Genomic DNA, 22,074 nt, shown 5'->3' on the forward strand with positions numbered 1-22,074 from the left:
AAAGGCGTGTTTGCAGCACACACGTTGTGGTGGTGGAAAAAGTGTGTGTGAGAGAGAAAAAAAGTGTGTGTGTGTGTGTGTGTGTGTGGTGGGGGGGGAGAGGGGGTTGGACTGATTCAGTAAAAAGCATTCAGTGAAGGCTTTGTGACAGTGATTTAGGAGCTGCGAGACCCTCACAAAATAATGCAGCAAGTGTAATAAAGATATATGTATGTATGAGTATATATATATTTATAAAAGGGACACATTGGCCCACCAATCCCTGATGGGCACTATTTTCTGTGTTGGATGACATTGTGCTTCGGTGAGGCCGTCACTCAAAGAGACAGCAACCAATGGCTGAAGTGGGCTGGCCCCTTCATCCCTAGCGGAGTCTTGGAGACACTGGTGGAGATTGCAGGGCCGCACTGCATGCTTGTGCTGCATCTGTTCAAGACATGGCGCATCTCAGCGCTGTTGCAGGCACTCCTCCACAGGTGGCGCTACACCGTTTCCCATCTCAGTGTCTCTACAGATGCATGTCCAACCAGGTTTTGAGCATGGGGTTTTCTTTCTCCAAGGAGTGTTAACGGTAGCCGGTTAGCAGTGAGATGCTTGCATTTGCAATTCAACGGCTGTCTCTGCACTCATTCACTGAGCTGATTAATCCTATAAAGCCTGTAAGAAAACCGTCAAGCACTACATTTTAATTTGCATTTCACAAGTCTGGGTAATGCCACTATGACATGAAATCATCAGCGTTGCCTCGATTTTCAGCCAAAGTCATGCACTGTGGGGCTTGTAGTTTTGCTATAACACTGTCGTTCTCAACTCAAAACTGCTTATTTCAGATGTAAAACGAGATGTAATCTCTGCTCACCTAGTTTGTGGGAGTTCAGTCTTTCGCTCACAGCATGCATTAGAACAAGCATTAGCAATGCCAATCGTTTGGACTTTTGTGTTGTGGAATGTTTTATACCAATAACCCCAGCACAGCAATGGTAAAGCACGAACAGCAACAGTGTAGTCTACCCTAAAACAAGGAATAAGTAAAGGATAGGTGGCAGGAGCAGCAGTGGGGTAACAAAACATAAGGGGACCCCCCCTGCAAAGCAGAGGGCCCCCTCCCTTCTGAACTCCGACAGGGGCCTGCCACCTCTCACAGTGTACTGTGCTAAGGATCACCCCTGGAGCTCGGATCCCCTGCACCACGGGCTGCGGGGGCCTTTGTTATACCACTGAGTAGCAGGAGCACTGCCGCACACTTCCCTCATACATAAAGATTAGGTACAATATAGGTAGCTAACACACTGAAGAGTGAGTGACAGGAGTTAAAAGACTTTAGTATGCTCACTGAAGACCTAAACATATGCAAAGAGACACCCCTATGTTGGCATTACCCTTGCCTCCTAGTGCGGTATGCTTCAATGCAGGTTCTATCCCTAGTGCAGGCAAGCATCTGAGAGCATTACCGCTCACACACGGTACAGTGCCCTAGGAATGGGTCCCCACGTTTGGAAAAGATTGTATCTCTTCTGTTAACATTTATTCCATTGTAAAACTATCAGCCGCATATAAAAACTGAGTGTGGGTAGGTAAATGCTCTTTAATCATTCTCCCGAGCTCTACCATAAGATGTATAAATGAGGGTGCTGCAATGGACTTTGGTTCTGTTTTCTGTTGCCAGGTTTCAGTCTCGCATATTGCCCTCCTGGGACCAGGCACCTCCACAGAATTACACGGCTCGTTATCTCACATCAAACACTGTGAAACAGACCCTGGTTCACAGGGTATGTTATGAAAATGCATCACATGAATACTTTTATCATAAGATGTGTGTGCCAATCTTTCTTGTATGTGCACACTGTGATGAACTGGAATGCTGCTGCGGGCATTCCCGGTGGGCGATGATCTGACTCAGGAGCTCAGTTCTGTGTCAGATGAGCCAGTCCTGGCAATGTGAGCTGTGTGGGTGAGGTGCTTTGAATAAAAAAGATTTGACCCCACATGAAGGCTTTGTGAGTGGATCCTTACAATGCGGCAACATAAGTGGGACCGTTGCTTCTTCATAGAGCAGGTACCCCCTGGGGAGAAACAGTGCAAGCTTCCCTCCTTCAGAGAACAGGCACAGTAAGGGCAGCAGCACAAGCTTCCCTCCTTCAGAGGACAGGCACAGCCAGGGCAGCAGTACAAGCTTCCCTCCTTCAGAGGACAGGCACAGCCAGGGCAACAGCAGTGCAAGCTTCCCTCCTTCAGACGACTGTGACACCCAGGCAGCAGCACAAGCTTCCTTCCTTCAAAGGACAGGTACAAAAAGGGCAGCAGCAGCAAAAACTTTCCTCCTTCAGAGGACAGGCACAACCAGGCAGCATCACAAGCTTCCCTCCTTCAGAGGACAGGTACAGCCAGGGCAGCAGAACAAGCTTCCTTCCTTCAAGAGGACAGGCATAGCCAGGGAAGCAGCAATACAAGCTTACCTCCTTCAGTGAACAGGCACAGCCAGGGCAGCAGTGCAAGCTTCTTTTCTTTTCTGCAGAGGACAGGCACAGCCACAGAAGATATACTGCTAAGGCATGAGTGACAGGGAGGGCACGTAGAATGGCATTGTTATCTGGGGTGATCCAGCCACTTGGCACAGAGGTGCCACCTCTTCGAAGGCTTTGAATGTGCTCAGCTGCCAGGATCCTGAGTTTCATCACCAACATGCATGCATAGGCATCCCTCAGTTTGTGAATGCAAGGTGAACATTTTTGGGACACTGGCATTTGTGTTGCTCTTTCTGAGCCGGACTGGCAGTGCCACTCTGGGATCTTCACTTTCTCCAGACGCCCTCACGGGTTCTAATCTTGGCAGGGCTGAGTGGACCCTTTATGCTTTTTGCCAAGAAATTAGTTAACAGAAACCACTACACTATACTAAAGCCTAGATGCTAACATTTCAGAACCGGAAAGGTTGAGATTAAAAAATAAATAAACTGGAGAATGTATTTCCCCTTTGACATATTGAAGGAGAGGCAATTTCAGGCGGAAGCCTAAATAAAGCCAAGTTTAGCTACAAAAATCGGGAGTCTCCCGCATGAATCGGGTTTGTTGGAAGGTATGCTTAAGGGGCACGGGTTGGAGGCCGCATCGAACGTCTAAGGTGGAGACCCCTGAGAACGCCGCCGCCCCTAGTTACCTCTTTGAGGGCCAGTGGGACCGCCCCAAGTCCCCTCTAAGTGCGTCTGACACTTTGGAGAACTTTTCGACTCTTGTGGGGAGGAGAAGGGACCAGTGTTAGGGGAGGAGGGGGTACTCCATGCCCACTGCTGGCTGCCAATCCTACAAGGGAATTCTGGACCAGGGCCGGGAGAGGGCGGGGCGCGCCTAGAAGGACCTATTTAAGGGCTCTCTCCCCCGCTGGCGGTCACAGTTCTAGGGAGAGGATGCACCGATCGTTACCCGTGGTTCACAGCAGACCCGATCCGATGAGCTACCCGAGGACGCGGCCAGTGCCGAGAAGAGGTACGTCCTGGCGCATGGCACTATGATAGCCAACAGAGGCGCTATAACAGCAGGGTACCTGGGATAGCCAAGGTAGGGTGCTGGTGCCAGGAAAAGGTACTCCCTAACACTCTAAGCTATGAAGCAGAGGCGCTACAACAGCATCTGTGATAGCCAAGGTAGGGTCCTGGTGCCAAGAAGAGGTACATCCTGGCGCATAGCACTGTGGGTGGCGGGGCCTTACGGCCAGAGCTGCTGACTTTGGAACTGTGGGGAACCCTGTTGGAATCCCAGCGTCTGCTCAACACCCTGTGATTCTAAGCAAATCACTCAATCTCCCAGTGTCAAAATATGCAGGTGTCCCTGTGTATTCAAACTGGTGCTTATGTGAAGCGCTCCCGTTCCCTCGGTTTGATTTTGCGCTGTATGAAAACTTAAAAAATAAATACACTTCTCAGCGTTAGTTATCGGTGAAGCCCTTCACACTGTCATGACAGCCAGGGTTAGGTACTGGCGATTAGGGGCACTTCCCTGATTCACTGCCCTGTGACAGCCTGGGTTAGGTTTGGTGCTGAGAGGCACTAACCTGTGATAGCCAGGGTGAGGTACTGCCTTTACACCAGTGCTTAATTTGAGCCGATATTTTCTGCCGAGAAGCACCGGCACTTATTTTTCAGTCTCAAACATTTACTGAGAGCAAATGACACAGGGGAAAGGCGGAGGGAGAGAAAAACGAAGATGCGTCTCAATGGCGAAAGCAGAAAGCAGAAAGCTGCAGTAGGTGGAGCTCTGGCACACTGCCCTGTAGCTAACCCTGGCAGTCACAGGGCAGTGTGCCAACGCTGCACCTCTCAGCACCAGTACCTAACCCTGTCTGTCTCAGAGCAGCATGGCAGTGATCCACCTCTCATCACCTAACCCTGGCTGTCACAGGGCAGAGTGCCAGGGCTCCACCTCTCAGCTCCAGTACCTAACCCTGGCTGTCACAGGGCAGAACTTCTAGCACCAGTACCTAACCCTGGCTGTCTCAGGGCAGAGTGCCAGGGCTCCACCTCTCAGCTCCAGTACCTAACCCTGGCTGTCACAGGGCAGAACTTCTAGCACCAGTACCTAACCCTGGCTGTCTCAGGGCAGAGTGCCAGGGCTCCACCTCTCAGCTCCAGTACCTAACCCTGGCTGTCTCAGGGCAGAGTGCCAGGGCTCCTCCTCTCAGCTCCAGTACCTAACCCTGGCTGTCACAGGGCAGAACTTCTAGCACCAGTACCTAACCCTGGCTGTCTCAGGGCAGTGTGCCAGGGCTCCACCTCTTAGTACCTTACCTAACCCTGGTTAGGTACTGGTGCTGAGAGGTGGAACCTGGCACACTGCCTTGTGACAGCCAGGGTTAGGTACTGGTGCTAAAAGGTGCAGGTTTGGCATACTGCCCTGTGACAGCCAGGGTTAGGTTTGGTGCTGAGAGGCACAGCCCTGACACGGAGCCATGTGATCCCTAGGGTTTGGTACCGGTGCAGAGAGGTACTGGTGCTGAGATCTGCTACCATGGTACACTGCACTGTGACAGCCAGGGTTAGGTACTGGTGCTGAGAGGTGCAGCGTTGGCACACTGCCCTGTGACAGCCAGGGTTAGGCACTGGTGCTGAGATGTGCAGCGTCGGCACACTGCCCTGTGACTGCCAGGGTTAGGTACTGGTGCTGAGAGGTACAGTGTTGGCACACTGCCCTATGACAGTCAGGGTTAGGTACTGGTGCTGAGAGGTGCAGCATTGGCACACTGCCTTGTGACAGCCAGGGTTAGGTACTGGGTCTGAGAGGTGCAGCATTGGCACACTGCCTTGTGACAGCCAGGGTTAGGCACTGGTGCTGAGATGTGCAGCGTTGGCACACTGCCCAGTGACAGTCAGGGTTAGGTACTGGTGCTGAGAGGTGGAACCTTGGCACACTGCATTGTGACAGCCAGGTTTAGGTACTGGTGCTGTGAGGTGGAGCTCTGTGACAACCAGGTTTAGGTAATGTGCTAAGAGGTGGAGCCCTGGCACACTGCCCTGTGACAACTAGGGTTAGGTACTGGTGCTCAGAGGTGGAGCCCTGGCAGAGTACCCTGTGACAGCCAGAGTTAGGTACTGGTGCAGAGAGGTGGAGCCCTGGCACACTGCCTGAGACAGCCAGGGTTAGGTACTGGTGTTGAGAGGTGGAGCCCTGGCACACTGCCCTGTGACAGCCAGGGTTAGGTGCTGGTGCTAGACGTACTGCCCGGTGACAGCCAGGGTTAGGTACTGGCGCTGAGATGTGCAGCGTCGGCACACTGCCCTGTGACAGGCAGGGTTAGGTACTGGTGCTGAGAGGTACAGCGTTGGCACACTTCCCTGTGACAGCCAGGGTTAGGTAATGCGCTGAAAGGTGCAGCGTTAGCACACTGCCCTGTGACAGCCAGGGTTAGGTATTGCGCTGAAAGGTGCAGCGTTGGCACACTGCCCTGTGAGAGCTGGGTTAGGTACTGGTGCGGAGAGGTGCAGCGTTGGCACACTGCCCTGTGAGAGCCAGGGTTAGGTACTGGTGCTGAGAGATGCAGCGTTGGCACACTGCCCTGTGACAACCAGGGTTAGGTGCGGGTGCTGAGATGTGCAGCGTTGGCACACTGCCCTGTGACAGCGAGGGTTACGTACTGGTGCTGAGAGGCGCAGCGTTGGCACACTGTGACAGCCAGGGTTAGGTAATGTGCTGAGAGGTGCAGCATTGGCACACAGCCCTGTGACTGTCAGGGTATGGTACTAGTGCTGAGAGGTGCAGCGTTGGCACACTGCCCTGTGACAGCCAGGGTTCGGTACTGGTGCTACAGGTGCAGCGTTGGCACACTGCCCTGTGACAGCCTGGGTTAGGTACTGGGTCTGAGAGGTGCAGCGTTGGCACACTGCCTTGTGACAGCCAGGGTTAGGTACTGGTGCTAGAGGTGCAGCGTTGGCACACTGCCCTGTGACAGCCAGGGTTAGGTACTGGGTCTGAGAGGTGCAGCGTTGGCACACTGCCTTGTGACAGCCAGGGTTAGGTACTGGTGCTAGAGGTGCAGCGTTGGCACACTGCCCTGTGACAGCCAGGGTTAGGTACTTGTACTGAGAGTGCAGCGTTGGCACACTTCCCTGTGACAGCTAAGGTTAGGTAATGCGCTGAGAGGTGCAGCGTTGGCACACTGCCCTGTGACAGCCAGGGTTAGGTACTGGTGCTGAGAGGTGCAGAATTGGCACACTGCCCTGCGTTAGGTTTGATCTTCCGTTTTGTCACCTTTGAAGGTAAGACACTTCTCATTCCTTTGGATAAATACACCGCATACCTGTGAGATTTCACAACCACTGCGTTCTTTTTGCTGCCATGTTTGACACTTTGTAGGGCTGTTGTATGGGACTCCCTTTGATGGGGTGTGTTAGAGTTTCTGATAGTGATGTTCGCGCAGTTATGGGCCAATAAAGTCTCTAGTAACTTAACTGTTCCAGTCTCCAATTCTGCTTTGATAGAGAGAGGTCACCTTGATGTTACTTTTCCGTATAACTTTGTTTATAAAAAATGTATAAAGACCCAAAATGTTTAAACCGTGGCTGCCAAGAGTTAGATCGTTTTTTATTTTTATTATTTTTCTATTTTATAAAAATCCAATTAGGCAAAGTATTGATTAAAAGGCGAGGATTGTCTGAAAAATGCAACACGTGACATGGGTCCACTTTGCAGCTGTGGTTTAAGCAAGGATTGCACAACGTATGTCTAAGGCAGACCAGACCGTGCTACAGCTGCGGGATAGTAACAAAACACATTAACAATTGTCAGTCTGTTGTTTTATATTAAGTGAATTTCAGGAAAATCTGGCAGGTGTAATCTGGATCTGTACTGGACACCTCTCTTATGAGGACCGACCACCACAGATTGTGTTTTTCTGGCTCTGACATGGAAATCACAGCGCTGTCCATGGTGCAGGCTATGTATACGCACTCACACACGTGCATACTCACACAGATGTACACATATAAGCACAAACAGACAAACACATACACACAAACTCACACTGATGCCAATAGGCACCCACACAAACTTCCACATCGTATGTCCACACACATTCCCACTCACCCAGATACATATGCACATGTACACTGAGGGCCAGGCGCACACACACACACATGCATACACTCACATAAACTCATTCGCCCACAAACATGCACATGCCTATCCCCCACACAGGCACACAAACACACACCCACCCACACACACACACACACCCACACATAAATTCACACAAGTACACACACACCCACACACAGCACACTAACACACCCCCACACACACACATAAATTCACAGACATGCACCCCACACCCCCCCACACAGGCACACAAACACACCCACACACATACATTCACACATATGCACACTCACACATGCACACACCTCACATATACACAATGGGGTGGGGTTCCTTATTGGCCTCTCCTGTCTGTAACTCAACAGACAAAAGCTCATCATGAATGCTGAATTACAGCGCCAACCAAAGAGCAGGCAGGAGCAAAGAACCTTGGGTGAAAAGACGGATACATGGTTGAATGAGTGAGTGGATGAAAGAGCATGTGGATAATGAGTGGATAAATGTATGAGTTAATGATAGGTCTATGGACGGGAGAAAGGATGACAAAGTAAAGCAGTCGGTAGATAGATGAGTAAGTGAATAGATAGATGAAAGAACAGGTGAGAGGGTAGCAGAGTACATGCATGGCTGGATGGACTGATGGACAGACAGGTGAAAGGATGGCAGAGTAAAGGAATAGCAGATGAACGGATGGCAGAGTAAAGGGATGGATGTAATGATAGATGGATGGATGGGAGCGAATGGATACATGGATGGACAGTCAAAAGGATGGCAGAGTGAAGGGATGGATAGATAGGTGAAAGGATGGCAGACTAAATGGATGAGTGGGTGAAAAGATGTGTAAATGGATGGCAAAGCGGATGGATGGCAGAGTGGAAAGATGGATGATGGATATATGGAAGGATGAATGGATGGCAGAGTGTCTAGATGGATGAATGGCAGAGTAGATGGAGGTTGAGTGAATGGATGGCAAAGTGGATAGATGGATGGCAGAGTGGATGGATAGATGGATAGAGTGTCTAGATGGATGGATTGCAGAGTGGATGGATGGAGGGCAGAGTGAATGATGGAAAAATTGATGTTTGGCAGAGTGGATGGATCGATGGGTGGCATAGTTGATGGATGAATGGCAGAGTGAATGAGTGGCAGAGTGGACGAATGGATGAGTGGATAAAGTGTAAAATAGACCTTAGAATTAAGAAGTGCCAAACAGGGGTATCTGGTCATACCGGACCAGGAGAAAGTCCAAAGTTCAGGCTGACTGAGATGAAGCGTGGGATGAATACAGATACCCAGTTTGGCCTGCTGAACCACAGTACTTTAGATCCTGGTTGTTAAGCGTCGCATCGGTTGTTAACCGAGCATTAGAGGTAATGTGTCAATTCTGCTTCACACAACAGTGGCCATGCGTCAGTTCTGAGAGGCAGCGAGGCTGCCTTGTGAGTTCCTGCTACATCTATGATCCAAGGACCATGGTTTGCAATGTGAAGGCTGGTTTTGAGGATGCATTGTGCAGTCAAAGTGATACATCAGTTTCAATGAATACAGAGGCTACAATGCGGACTTTCGCATCATCATTGAGGCTGCCATTGACAGGAATGTGAGGACCTTGCACCAGGAAAAGTGTTGCAATGTCATGTCTGAAGGCAATGCATCAGTTCTGTTCCTCAGAACAGTGGCAATATGCCTATTTTGCTATCACAGCTGAGGATGCGCCTGTTCCACTGGAGAAAAAACCTTAGGTCAACTTCCAGGGGTCCAGAACTGGGGTGGTACCACTTGGCAGAACAGACTCACAGACGGTAGAGTCCAGGTGCAGGAGCAGTGTGGTTGGAAGTCTTTTATCTGCCTGACAGTTGGATCATGAGGCCAGCCAGCTAGCCCTTGGAGTCACTTTGGGTTGAAATGATGCAGCTCCATTCCTTCTCGCACAGGCAGGGGAACAGAAAGGCAACAGGAACACAGCAAAGTAGGAGTCCAGCAAAGTAGCAGTCCAGCAGAGTCGCATTCCTTCAACAACACAGCAGTCCTTCTTTCTGGTAGAGCAGTCACAGGTCCGGAAGTGTACTGAGTTGGTGGTGTCAGAGGTCCAATACTTATACCCCCTTGGGCCTTTGAATGAGGGAGACTTTAAAGACAGACCTTTAAAGTGCACAGAGGTCCTGCCCTTCCTGCCTTGGCTCCAGACTCAAAATGGGAGAGGGGAGGGTGGTGTTTCAGCCTTTTCGGTGGGGACAGGACACAGCCTATTCAGATGTAAGTGAGGCTGGGTCCAGCTACACCCTCCCAACCTCCCAGGATGGCCCATTAAGTCACACCGAAGCTCCCACTGTTTGTGGCTGTCTAGAGGGAATACACAAAGCTCAGCTGTCACCCACCGCAGGCAAGCGATCAGAAAGAGGCAGTAGGCACCAAATGGCTAAAGTAAGAAAATCCCAACTTATTAAAAGTGGCCTTTTCACAATTACAATTTAAAATCTGACTTTTAAAATCCGACTTTACCATAAGATAAGTTGTGATTTTAAATTGTGATTGCAGAGACACCAAACTCAAAAGTTTATTTCTTCCAGAGTGTGAATTACACTTATAAGAAGTAATGCAGTAATTCTAATGTTATCCTATAGGAGGGATATGCCTTGCTGCAGTGAAAAATGTGTTTGACTTTGGCAGGTTTTCACTACCAGGGCATGTAAAACCTGAAAGTATATATCCTTCCTTTTAAATACATGACACCCTGCCCTCTGGGTTGTCCAGGGCCTACCTTAGGTGTGACATACGTGAAAAACAGGGTAGATTTTGGCCTGGCAAAAGGGTTATTTTGCAAGGTTGACACAGAAGTGTAAAACTACACACACAGGCCTTGCAATGGCAGTCCTGAGACATGGGCGGCGTGATCAGTGCTGCAGATCCACAAGCAGCATTTCATTTAGAACCCGAGAAGTGTGGCGGGATGTGGCGCTACATCTGCCCGGGTTCCCGCAGTGCTCGGGATTCCGTCTGTGGAGTTCGGCCCCCGTCGCTCGTGTGGAATCCTGTCTCCAGCCCTCCTCGATTCTCTGGCTTTCCTCGTCCTCCCGGTCGTCTTCTTTTCCGCCTCCTGTCTTGCTCGACTCGTCCTCCCAGTCGTCTTCTTCTCCGCCTCCTTGCTCGACCCCATCTGGTGCTAATGCTGCTAATTTCAACCTCCCTGCTTCCCGTGGCGGAGATGAAAACAGCCAGTCACGGGAAGGGAAGCCTGGAAGGTCAGGAGCAGTGAGGGCAGCGACAGCACAAGTCCGGTTCCTGTGCGGGCAGAGCTCACTGGGGATTCAGGAGTATACAAATATTTATAGGATTGAGTGAATTCTTCCAATATTTCTTCTTCTTTTATCAATGAAGTTCCCTGCAAATTGTGTAAAGAATCTATCTTCAGGCATAGTTCCTTAGTTTTGAGATAGTTAGCTAATAACTTACTGACTTACTTTATTCCGGTCATCTTTATAACAAGCTCTACTTTTTAGTAAGATTGAAGACATTTCTTTAGTTAAATGTTTTTTAAATTGGAATTTAGCTTTGAAGAGATTCTGAAGATCACTATTTAATTTGGAAGTGTAATATTTCTGTTCTAAAGTTTTTATTTAAGCCAATAAATTTGTATGTCCTTGGCATGCACTTTATTCTTTTTTGATACATAATCAGTGATGAAACCACGAGCAGCCACTTTAAACGTATCCCATAAAAGCTGAGGAGAAATATCAGGAGTCTCATTAATGAAAACAAATTCTGTGGCAAACGACACAAAGGACGAGGAGAATTGAGGATATGTTAATAAGAATTATTAAACCTCCAGCTATGTATGTCGGTATGAGAGGGAAACCAAGTCCAAATCTGTGATGACCATGGCATGATCTGAAAGAAAATTAGGGCCAATGGTAGGTTGAACAGTACATAAGGACAAGGATTTAGAAACAAAAATATGATCTAGTCTATTGAGAAATCCATGTGTTTTAGAATAAAAAAATATTATTGTAGACTGGGATTGCAGGGTCTCCACAAATCAATTAAAGCATTTTGAGAAATGATGGAATTAACTTGTTTGTGCATTTTATGAAGGATGAAATCAGATTGAAGATTGTCTATCTAAAAAAGCATCCTTAATTTGGTTACAATCCCCTCCCAAGAATAAGTATGCATCAGTATATTGTAAACATTTTTGAGAGATTCCAGGCCAAAATGCATAATCAGGTTGTGTAAGGGTATATACATTAAATAATGTAATATTAATTTTATTAATGAGGCATTTGACAATAAGCCATCTACCCTCTTCGTCAGTTTATTGTGACACAACTTTAAAATCTAAGATTTTCTTAAAGGTAATAATAACACCATTCTTTTTATTAGCAGTGGGAGACACCAATACCGAACCCCAGTCTCGTTTCAGTTTTAGTGCTTCAATATGTTTAAGATTAGCTTCTTGTAACAGAGCTAAGTCTAGATTAAACTTGGCTAAATGAGGTAACACTGTCATTTTATAGGATTCATGGAACCTTTCACATTCAACGAGATTCCTCTGAATGTAACATGTAGAGGGCAGATGTAAGTGACTCAGGAGGACTTTGTTATAAATGAAACAAGAAAATATAATTAACAAAAGAAGTGCAAACTGGAGTTGAGCACATACGAATTGGGATGAAGGAACGGTAAATATCAGTTATATACACTAAAACTAAGGCCCATATTGCTACTCGGTTTACACTGAATTAGTGTAATTGTTTTTTACGCTAATTCAGCACAAACCTAACTCCATATTTATACTTTGGTGCTAGACATGTCTAGCGCCAAAGTTATGGAGTTTACGTCACTTTCTGGAGGGGAAAACCTACCTTGCATCAATGAGATGCAAGGTAGGCGTTCCGGTCCAGAAAAGGACGATATGTCCTGTGCGCCATATTTATTCCCCTGTGCTAAAATCAAGCACGGGGGCATGGGGCCTTAAATACTGCCGTTAAGCTTGCTTAGCGCCATTATTTAACGCCTGGGTCTGGAGACCAAGGAAATTGCCCACAGGTGCCCTTCCCTGGCCCCAGGGACAACCTCACCCACCCACACCAGGGGGTCACCTAAGGATGGGGGACCCATCCCAGGTAAGTACGGGTGAATATTTTTATGTCTTTTCCCCAAAACCGCTCGAGGGCTCTGACTTGGGGCCCCCTGCATGGCGCTGGCCCAATGGCCATGCCCAGGGGACACTTGTCCCCTAGGCATGGCCATTGGGGTGGTGGGCATGGCTCCTATCTTTACTAAGCCAGGAGCCATGACCATGGGGGTTGTGCGACAGAAAATGGCGCTACACTGCTTAGAGGAATTTTTTTTGCCTCTAAACAGTGTAGCGTCATAATCTGGCACACAGGTCCCGGTTCCCCCTACGCCTCTAACAGGGCCTTAGCACCGGCTAGCGCCATTCCATAAATATGGCACCCGGCCAGCATCTTGGAATGGCTCTAGCCGGCGCTATACTTTTTGATGCAAACCTGCACTAATGCAGGTTTGCTTCAAAAAGTATAAATATGGACCTTAATGCCTACAGAGCAGCTCAACAGAGGAGAGAAGCCAAATCACCTCCCTCTATAGTACTTTTAAATGAGTTTTAGGCCTGGCTTTAGCAGTTTGCCGGAGAGGTTACATTTCTAATTTGGAGTTTCAGAGAAGTATTTTCCCCCCACATGCTTATGACTGCTATATGTATCAATCCCTCTGGTGTGCTTCCATTGCAATGTATAAGGCATAGGCAGGGACTATTTTACATCTCAACACTGCAATTAATTATTACACCTTTTGTCACATCGAGTCAGCTATGTTATGACTGCACACCACAGGATTGCCAAGCCCAGTGATGGCATTACCAGCCAGGTACCACATTACCATCTGTTGACACCCCACTGATACGTTATCACCATTCTACCACCTCAACATTACTGAACAACTACTCCCTAGTGTGATTTCCCTTCTCCTCAGTACCACATAAACCACCCCATCACTGCACTGCAACCTTCCATCACTACAAAAATACCACCCAATCCAGGACTGCCCGACATGACACAACCAACCTACAGCATCAAAGTACCACCATCACCATGCCCTTACCATCTCCTCATCACAGAATCACCTCACAGCCCCATGTGTTCACCCATCACCACCACAACACTGCACTTCACACTGAACTGCTGCCTAACACAGGGGTACCCACAGTGTGGCCCATGTCTTGCTCGCAGCCCACGTGCCCTTTTCTTGTCGGCCCCTGTTAAATCGTAGCAGTGGGCTGCTGTTTGCTAGGCAACCGTGAAATACATACTAGTGAGCAAAAATAGACAGTAGAGTTGCTTGTTGAAACTCTATTATTGATTTTATATGCAGGGATCGACAACCGACACATGCAGGCCTGAGGCTTTTTAAGGCCAGTGGTTCGGTGTGTGAAATTCAGGTGTGTGTGGTTGCAACCACATTTAGAATGCACGAGGACCTGTGGGTGCAGGTAGATGCTTGCCTTTAGCAGGCAGACACAACTCCCAATTCTTATCCCAAGCTAATTGACAGAACTCCCCTTCCTTGGTAACAAACACCGTGTTCACAACCACACAAGCTCCTGGCATTAAGGAACACAAATAAAAGAATTTCAACAAACAACTCCTGGCAATTGATACAACAGTTGGTTCTAGGACCCCACCCCCCTTGTACATCTACCTGTCTTTAGGAATACATTTAAGGTTACAGATGCCAATAAGAGGAGTGTCACCATCTGTGCCTGAACCAGTAAACTTATTTGAAATGAAAATACAGATTTTGATGGATGGAATCCTTTTTTGCACAAATAAGATATATGTTGGAAGTATGTTATTTCTACTCAGCTTTCTAGTAGTTTAGTGCTTGAAGAGAATTTGAAATTAAATAGTGTGCTTTATTCTTTCAGCAATCAGGGAAAGTAGCTGTTCGAGTGAATACAGCTTTTCAACTCTCCCCCATTTAGCCATGAAAATAATATTAATTTATAATCACGCATAAATACAACCATGCTCAGGGCCTATCGCGAGGTTGTGTTTTATGTTTTTTATGTCTTAGATGTTGTTTTTCCTGTAGCCCCTTCCAAAGTTTTCACATATTGACAGATAAGGGGACAACAAAAGTAACACGATTTTGTCAGAATCACATAATGTAGGAAATTAGGAGTTCTAAAATAAGAGTGCAGGACTGCTTGTTTCAAGATGCAGACCTTTCCAACTGCATCATGTTTTAATTTAGTCATATGAGGAACCAGAGATTAATAATCACTCCTAGTTCCACAGGTTTCCATCGAGATCACTGCACAACAGTGGTGACAATGGTGAAATTCAGGGAGTGCTCTCACTAAAGAAATGGCACTCTGTTGTGGGCAAAGCTCGGATTCTATTAGTGTTCATTAACAGCATATTTTAGCAAAGTCCTAAAGCCAGGATTACATGTAACTTTACTTTACTTTATTTCTTTATTTCGGATTAAATCACAAATCCATAAGAGTAAACAGAAAACAAGAACGATTTTCTGCTAAAATATTCAAAACAAAGACCCTCATTATGACTTCGGCGGTCTTTTTGTAAGACCGCGGAAGCCGTGGCCACTGAAAGACCGCCAGTGCTGCCGGTCTTAAGACCGCCCTATTATGACTGATTTCTGGCAGAATTCCAACACCAGTCGTGCTGGCGGTTGGCGGGGAAGAGTCGGTTCCACAACCATCACCACCACACCAAAAGGACTCCGCCTGCTGTATTGCGACACGCAATACGGCATTGTGGTGTCCTGATGGCGGGGTGCAACCGGCTGTGGGTCCTGTTCCCTGCCGGGCGACCTCCTCGCCAGACAAGGTAAGTCGATCATCCGACAGGGGAGGGTGCTAGGAGGGTGGGCAGTGTTGTGTGTGAGTGGGTGTATGTATGCATTTGTAAACGTAAGTGTGAATGCGTGTGTGCATGTTAAAGTTTGAATGTGGAAGTGAGTGCGTATTTGAAAGGTGATGTGAATGCAAGTGTGATTGATGAAGTGAGTGCGTGTTGGTATGTCTGTGTGAATGCGTGTCTGTTGGTGCAGGTGAATGAGGGTATGCATGCGTGTTGATGAATGCGTGAATGTAAGTGTTTGTGGCCGCATGTATGCGGGGTGTGGTTGGGGGTGAGCGAAGTGTGCACGGGGAGCAGGGGTGGGGGACGGGGGTGCTGTCATGGGAGGGGGTCATGTGATAGTGGGGGGTTGAAGGAGGCTGGCCTGGCTTATAGTGGGTACCTTGTGGTACTTACACCTTGTGCCAGTTCCAGTTATCCCTTATTAGTAGATTAGAGATGTTCTAGCAGCTTAGGCTGATAGAGGTAGCTATAGCAGAGCAGCTTAGGCTGAACTAGGAGACATGCAAAGCTCCTACTATACCACTTATATCACTTAGCACTATATCATAAGAAAACACAATACTCAGAGTTACTAAAAATAAAGGTACTTTATTTTAGTGACAATATGCCACAAGTATCTCAGTGAGCACCCTCAGTAAGAAGGTAAGTAATATACACAAGTTATATGTACACAAACCCAAAACAGGTAAGTAAGAGCAAGAAACGTAATGCAAACAGTATAGAATTACAATAGGATGCAATAGGTGAACATAGGTCTAGGGGCAACACAAACCATATACTCCAAAAGTGGAATGCGAATCACGAATGGACCCCAGACCTATGGGAGCTTGTAGAGGGTCACTGGGACTGTTAGAAAACAGTCCGGGTGTCCAAGATACCCCACCCCAAGACCCTGAAAAGTAGATGTAAAGTACATCTACTGTATAGGACACAATAGTCATGATAGGGGGATTCTGCAAGAACCACAAACACCAGCAAAGCACTGAAGACGGATTCCTGGACCTGAGGACCTGCAAGGCAAGGGGACCAAGTCCAAGAGTCGCGATAGTGTCCAGGGGGGGCAGGAGCCCAGGAAAACCCAGATGAAGGTGCAAAGAAGCTGCCTTTGGATCGAAGAAGCTTAGGATTCTGCAACAACGAAGAGAGCTAGGAACTTCTCATTTAGATGAAAGATGTCCCACGGCATGCTGAAGGTTGCAGAAGTGTTCCCACGCAGAAATACTGCAAACAAGCCTTGCTAGCTGCAAGGGTTGCGGTAAACGTTTTTGGGAGCTGCTGGGGACCAGAAAGGACGAGGATGTCGCTCCTTGGAGGAGGAGACAGAGGGGGCACTCAGCAACTCAGAGAGCCCCCACAGAAGCAGCCAGCACCTGCAGAAGTACCAGAGCCAGCACTTAGAAGATTTGTGAACCGGAGCTGGCTCCGAGTCACAAAGGAGGGTCCCACGACATCGGAAGCCAACTCAGAGGGTTGAGCACTGTAGGACAGAGTACTGGGGACCCAGGCTAGGCTGTGCACAAAGGAAATCCTGAAGGAGTGCACAGGAGCCGGAGTAGCTGCAAATAACGCAGTACACGGGTTTGCAGTCTAGCATGGGGAGGCAAGGACGTACCTCCACCAAGCTTGGACTGAAGGATCACTGGACTGTGGGAGTCACTTGGATGGTGTTCCTGTGTTCCAGGGACCGCTCTCATCAGGATGAGAGGGGACCCAGAGGGCCGGTGATGCGTTAGCAGGGGGGAAGATTCCGTCGACCCACAGGAGATTTATTCTTGGCTTCCAGTGCAGGGTGAAGGCAGAGGACCCCTAGAGCATGCACCACCAGGAAACAGTTGAGAAAGCTGGCAGGATTAGGCGCTACAATGTTGCTGGTAGTCGTCTTGCTACTTTGTTGCGGTTTTGCAGGCGTCCTGGAGCAGTCAGCGGTCGATGCTTGGCAGAAGTCGAAGAGGGAAGTGCAGAGGATCTCTGGTGAGCTCTTGCATTAGTTATCTGAAGAATTCCCCAGAGGAGAGACCCTAAATAGCCAGAAAAGGTTTGGCTACCAAGAAAGGAGGATTGGCTACCAAGAAAGGTAAGGGCCTATCAGAGGGGGTCTTTGACGTCCTGCTGGCACTGGCCACTCAGAGCAGTCCAGTGTGCCCCCAACACCTCTGTTTCCAAGATGGCAGAGGTCTGGGACACACCGGAGGAGCTCTGGGCGCCTCCCCTGGGAGGTACTGGTCACTCCCCTTTCCTTTGTCCAGTTTCGTGCCAGAGCGGGGCTGGGGGATCCCTGAACCAGTGTAGACTGGCTTATGCAGACATGGCCACCATCTGTGCCCATCAAAGCATTTCCAGAGGCTGGGGGAGGCTACTCCTCCCCAGCCCTTCACACCTATTTCCAAAGGGAGAGGGTGTAACAGCCTCTCTCAGAGGAAATCCTTTGTTCTGCCTTCCTGGGCCAGGGCTGCCTGGACCCCAGGAGGGCAGAATCCTGTCTGGGGGGTTGGCAGCAGCAGCAGCTGCAGTGGAAACCCCGGAAAGGCAGTTTGGCAGTACCCGGGTTCTGTGCTAGAGACCCAGGGGATCATGGAATTGTCCCCCCAATACCAGAATGGTATTGGGGGGACAATTCCATGATCTTAGACATGTTACATGGCCATGTTCGGAGTTACCATTGTGACGCTATACATAGGTAGTGAGCTATGTATAGTGCACATGTGTAATGGTGTCCCCGCACTCACAAAGTCCGGGGAATTTGCCCAGAACAATGTGGGGGCACCTTGGCTAGTGCCAGGGTGCCCACACACTAAGTAACTTTGCACCTAACCTTCACCAAGTGAAGGGTAGACATATAGGTGACTTATAAGTTACTTAAGTGCAGTGTAAAATGGCTGTGAAATAACGTGGACGTTATTTCACTCAGGCTGAAGTGACAGTCCTGTGTAAGAATTGACTGAGCTCCCTATGGGTGGCAAAATAAATGCTGCAGCCCATAGGGATCTCCTGGAACCCCAATACCCTGGGTACCTAGGTACCACATACAAGGGAATTGTTTTCCAGTGTGCCAATGAGAATTGGTCAAATTAGTCACTAGCCTGCAGTGACAATTTTAAAAGCAGAGAGAGTATAAACACTGAGGTCCTGGTTAGCACAGCCTCCGTGATACAGTTAGGCACCACACAGGGAACACATACAGGGCATACTTATGAGCACTTGGGTCCTGAGTAGCAGGATCTCAGTGACACATAGGCAAAAACAAACATACATACAGTAAAAATGGGGGTAACATGCCAGGCAAGATGGTACTTTCCTACACAACTCCCCCCCCCAAATGAAGGACTATAAGGCTAACCTTGCCCAGATGAGTCCTCAGTGTCTAAGTGGAAATATCTGGAGAGTCCATCTGCATTGGAGTGGGTACTCCCAGGTCTATGTTCCACTGTATAGTCCATTCCCTGTAGGGATATGGACCACCTCAACAATTTAGGGTTTTCACCTTTCATCTGTTATAGCAAAAGTAGAGGTTTGTGGTCTGTCTGAACAATAAAGTGAGTACCAAACAGGTATGGCCCAACTTTTTCAGTGCCCAGACCACTGCAAAGGCCTCCCTCCCTATGGCAGACCAACGCTTTTCTCTAGGGGTCAAGCTCCTGCTGATAAAAGCAACAGGTTGATCCTGGCCCTCAGTATTCAGCTGTGATAACACTGCCCGACCCCTAATTCAGAAGCATCAGTCTAGACTATGAATTTCTTGGAGTAGCAAGGGCTTTTTAGAACAGGTGCAGAGCACATGGCCTGTTTGAGCTCATCAAAAGCTTTTTGACAACTATCTGTCCACAATACCTCTTTAGGCATTTTCTTACTAGTGAGATCATTAAGAGGGGCTGCTATGGAGCCATTATTCTTGATGAATCTCCTGTAGTACCCTGTGAGGCCTAAAAAGGCTCTCAACTGGGTTTGAATTGTAGGGGGAGCCCATTCCATAATGGTCTGGATCTTCCTCTGCAGTGGTGCAATCTGTTCCCCACCTACCAGGTGGCCCAGATAAACCACTTTCCCCTGCCCTATCTGGCACTTTGAGACCTTGATAGTGAGGCCTGCCTTTTGCAGGGCCTCCAAAACTTTCCAAACTTTCCACAGGTGGACCAGGTGATCATCCCAGGTGGAGCTAAAGACAGCTATATTATCTAGATATGCTGCACTAAAAGCTTTTAACCCTTGCAGGACTGTGTTCCCCAACCTTTGAAAAGTGGCAGGTGCATTTTTCAGACCAAAGGGCATTACAATAAATTGATAGTGCCCTCCAATAGTTGAAAATGCAGTCTTTGGTTTAGCATCTTCTGCCAATACCGTGCAGTTAGATCAAAAGTGCTTAGATACTTGGCAGAAGCCAGTGTATCAATGAGCTCATCTGCCCTGGGTATAGGGTGAACATCAGTTTTGTTTACCTGATTGAGCCCTCTGTAATCTACACAAAACCTCATCTCCCTCTTTCCATCTTTGGTGTGGGGGTTTGGTACAAGCACCACTGGGCTGGCTCATGGGCGTTCAAAAGGTTCAATCACCCCTAAATCCAAAATTTTCTGCACCTCTTATTTGATGCAGTCTCTGACATGGTCAGGCTGCCTATAAATTTTACTTTTGACAGGCAGGCTGTCTCCAGTGTCAATTGTGTGTTCTCACCAATATGTTGTACCTGGTACTAGTGAAAAGAGGTCTGAAAATTGGCTTAGGAGATTGATGCAGTTGTCTTTCAGTTCTGCAGTCAGACAATCTGCTAAAACTACTCCCTCAACTAAGGCATCTGCTTCTGATCATGCCATTGGGTTTGCAGCTCCTGGCCGGCCTGAAGGTTTTTACTGGCCTTTTTTATGTACTTAGCCATTCTGGATCTAGCACCAAGTACATAGTCCACTATGTCCTGTCTAGGAGCTTTTAAAGGTTGTTCCCAACCCTCCTTCACAAGAGTGAGTGGACCTCTTACAGGGTGCCCAAAGAAGAGTTCAAAGGGTCTGAAGCCCACTCCTTTCTGGGGTATTTCCCTGTAAGCAAAAAGGAGGCAAGGTTACAGGACATCTCATCTCCTCCTGAGTTTTTCAGGGAGTCCCATTATCATTCCTTTGAGAGTTTTATTAAACCTCTCAACCAGACCATTTGTTTGTGGATGGTAAGGGGCGGTGAACTTGTAGGTAACACCACACTCCTTCCACATTGCTTTTAGGTATGCAGACATGAAGTTGCTACCTCTGTATTACAACACCTCTTTTGGAAAACCCACCCTGGAAAATATTCCCAAGAGGGCTTTTGCCACTGCAGGAGCTGTAGTGGTCCTTAGAGGTATGGCTTCAGGATATCTTGAGGCATGGTCCACCACCACCAAGATAAATCTATTGCCTGAAGCAGTAGGAAGGTCAAGGGTGCCAACTATGTCAACCCCTACCCTTTCAAAGGGCACCCCAACCACTGGAAGTGGAATTAGAGAGGCCTTTGGAGAGCCACCAGTCTAGCCACTGGCTTGGCAGGTCACACAAGACTTGCAAAAATCTTTGGTGTCCTCTGACATATGAGGCCGGTGAAACTAGGGGAAAAGTCTTTCCGAAGTTTCGGTCTGGCCCAAATGCCCATCCAAAGGAATGTCATGTGCTAGAGTGAGAAGAAACTCTCTGTACTGCAGGGGAATGACCAATCTCCTGGCTGCTCCAGGTTTTGGGTCCCTTGACTCTGTGTACAAGAGGTTTTCTTCCCAGTATACTCTATGACTGTCACTGATATCCCCATTTTGCTGCTTGACAGCTTGCTGTCTAAGACCCTCTAATGTGGGACAGGTTTGCTGTGCCACACTCAGCTCTTCCCTGGTATGCCCCCCCTACCCAAAAGCTAAGCAGTGTCTGCTACCAGCTCCTCTGGTGTAGGTTCTGCACAGAGAGGAAATTCCTCTTCCTCAGAAGGGGAATCATCTGTAGAGGGAGGGATAATGGGTATGGATTTACCCTTTTTACCCCTAGCTTTAGGGAGCACGTGGTCCATTGTTCCAGGATCCAAGTCACCCTGTCCTTTTTGCTTTTTGGCCTGAGCCCTGGTTAAAGCATAAATATGCCCAGGAATGCCCAGCATTGCTGCATGGGCCTCCAACTCCACTTCTGCCCAAGCTGATGTCTCCAAATCATTTCCTAGTAGACAGTCTACAGGTAAGTCTGTGGCTACCACAACTTTCTTTGGACCAGTAACCCCCTCCCCAGTTGAGATTCACAACAGCCATGGGGAGGCTAAGAGTGTTGTTATAAGCGTCTGTCACTTGGTACTGCTGACCAAGCAGGTGTTGCTCAGGGTGGACCAGTTTCTCTATCACCATAGTTGCACTGGTTCCAGTGTCTCTGTAGGCCTGAACCTCAACACCGTTTATTAGGGGAAGTTGCTTGTACTTATCCATATTAAGGGGACAAGCAAACAAGGTGGCAAAATCTATGCCACCATCAGAGACTAAAACAGCCTCTGTGGTCTCCCTAACAAGACCAACCCCAACTACATTGCCAATAGTGAGCCCAGCTACACCCGTGGATTGGCTATTAGTAGTAGATTTCCCACCACCACTGCTA

The 22,074-nt window shown here is 48.2% G+C and overlaps 1 protein-coding gene across 1 annotated transcript in view; it reads left to right on the top strand.

The window, feature by feature from the left end:
• The first annotated feature begins 3,404 nt into the window (after window positions 1-3,404).
• The window catches only part of LOC138246630 (guanylate-binding protein 1-like), a 240,278-nt gene continuing 221,608 nt past the window's right edge, over window positions 3,405-22,074 (top strand). Inside the window, exon 1 of the mRNA XM_069201343.1 lies at window positions 3,405-3,482. Within this exon, the coding sequence (XP_069057444.1) occupies window positions 3,446-3,482 (37 nt within the window). The 5' untranslated portion in view covers window positions 3,405-3,445. The remainder of the gene's footprint in view (window positions 3,483-22,074) is intronic.

Source organism: Pleurodeles waltl, chromosome 7, assembly GCF_031143425.1.
Source record: "Pleurodeles waltl isolate 20211129_DDA chromosome 7, aPleWal1.hap1.20221129, whole genome shotgun sequence".
Lineage (NCBI taxonomy): Eukaryota > Metazoa > Chordata > Amphibia > Caudata > Salamandridae > Pleurodeles > Pleurodeles waltl.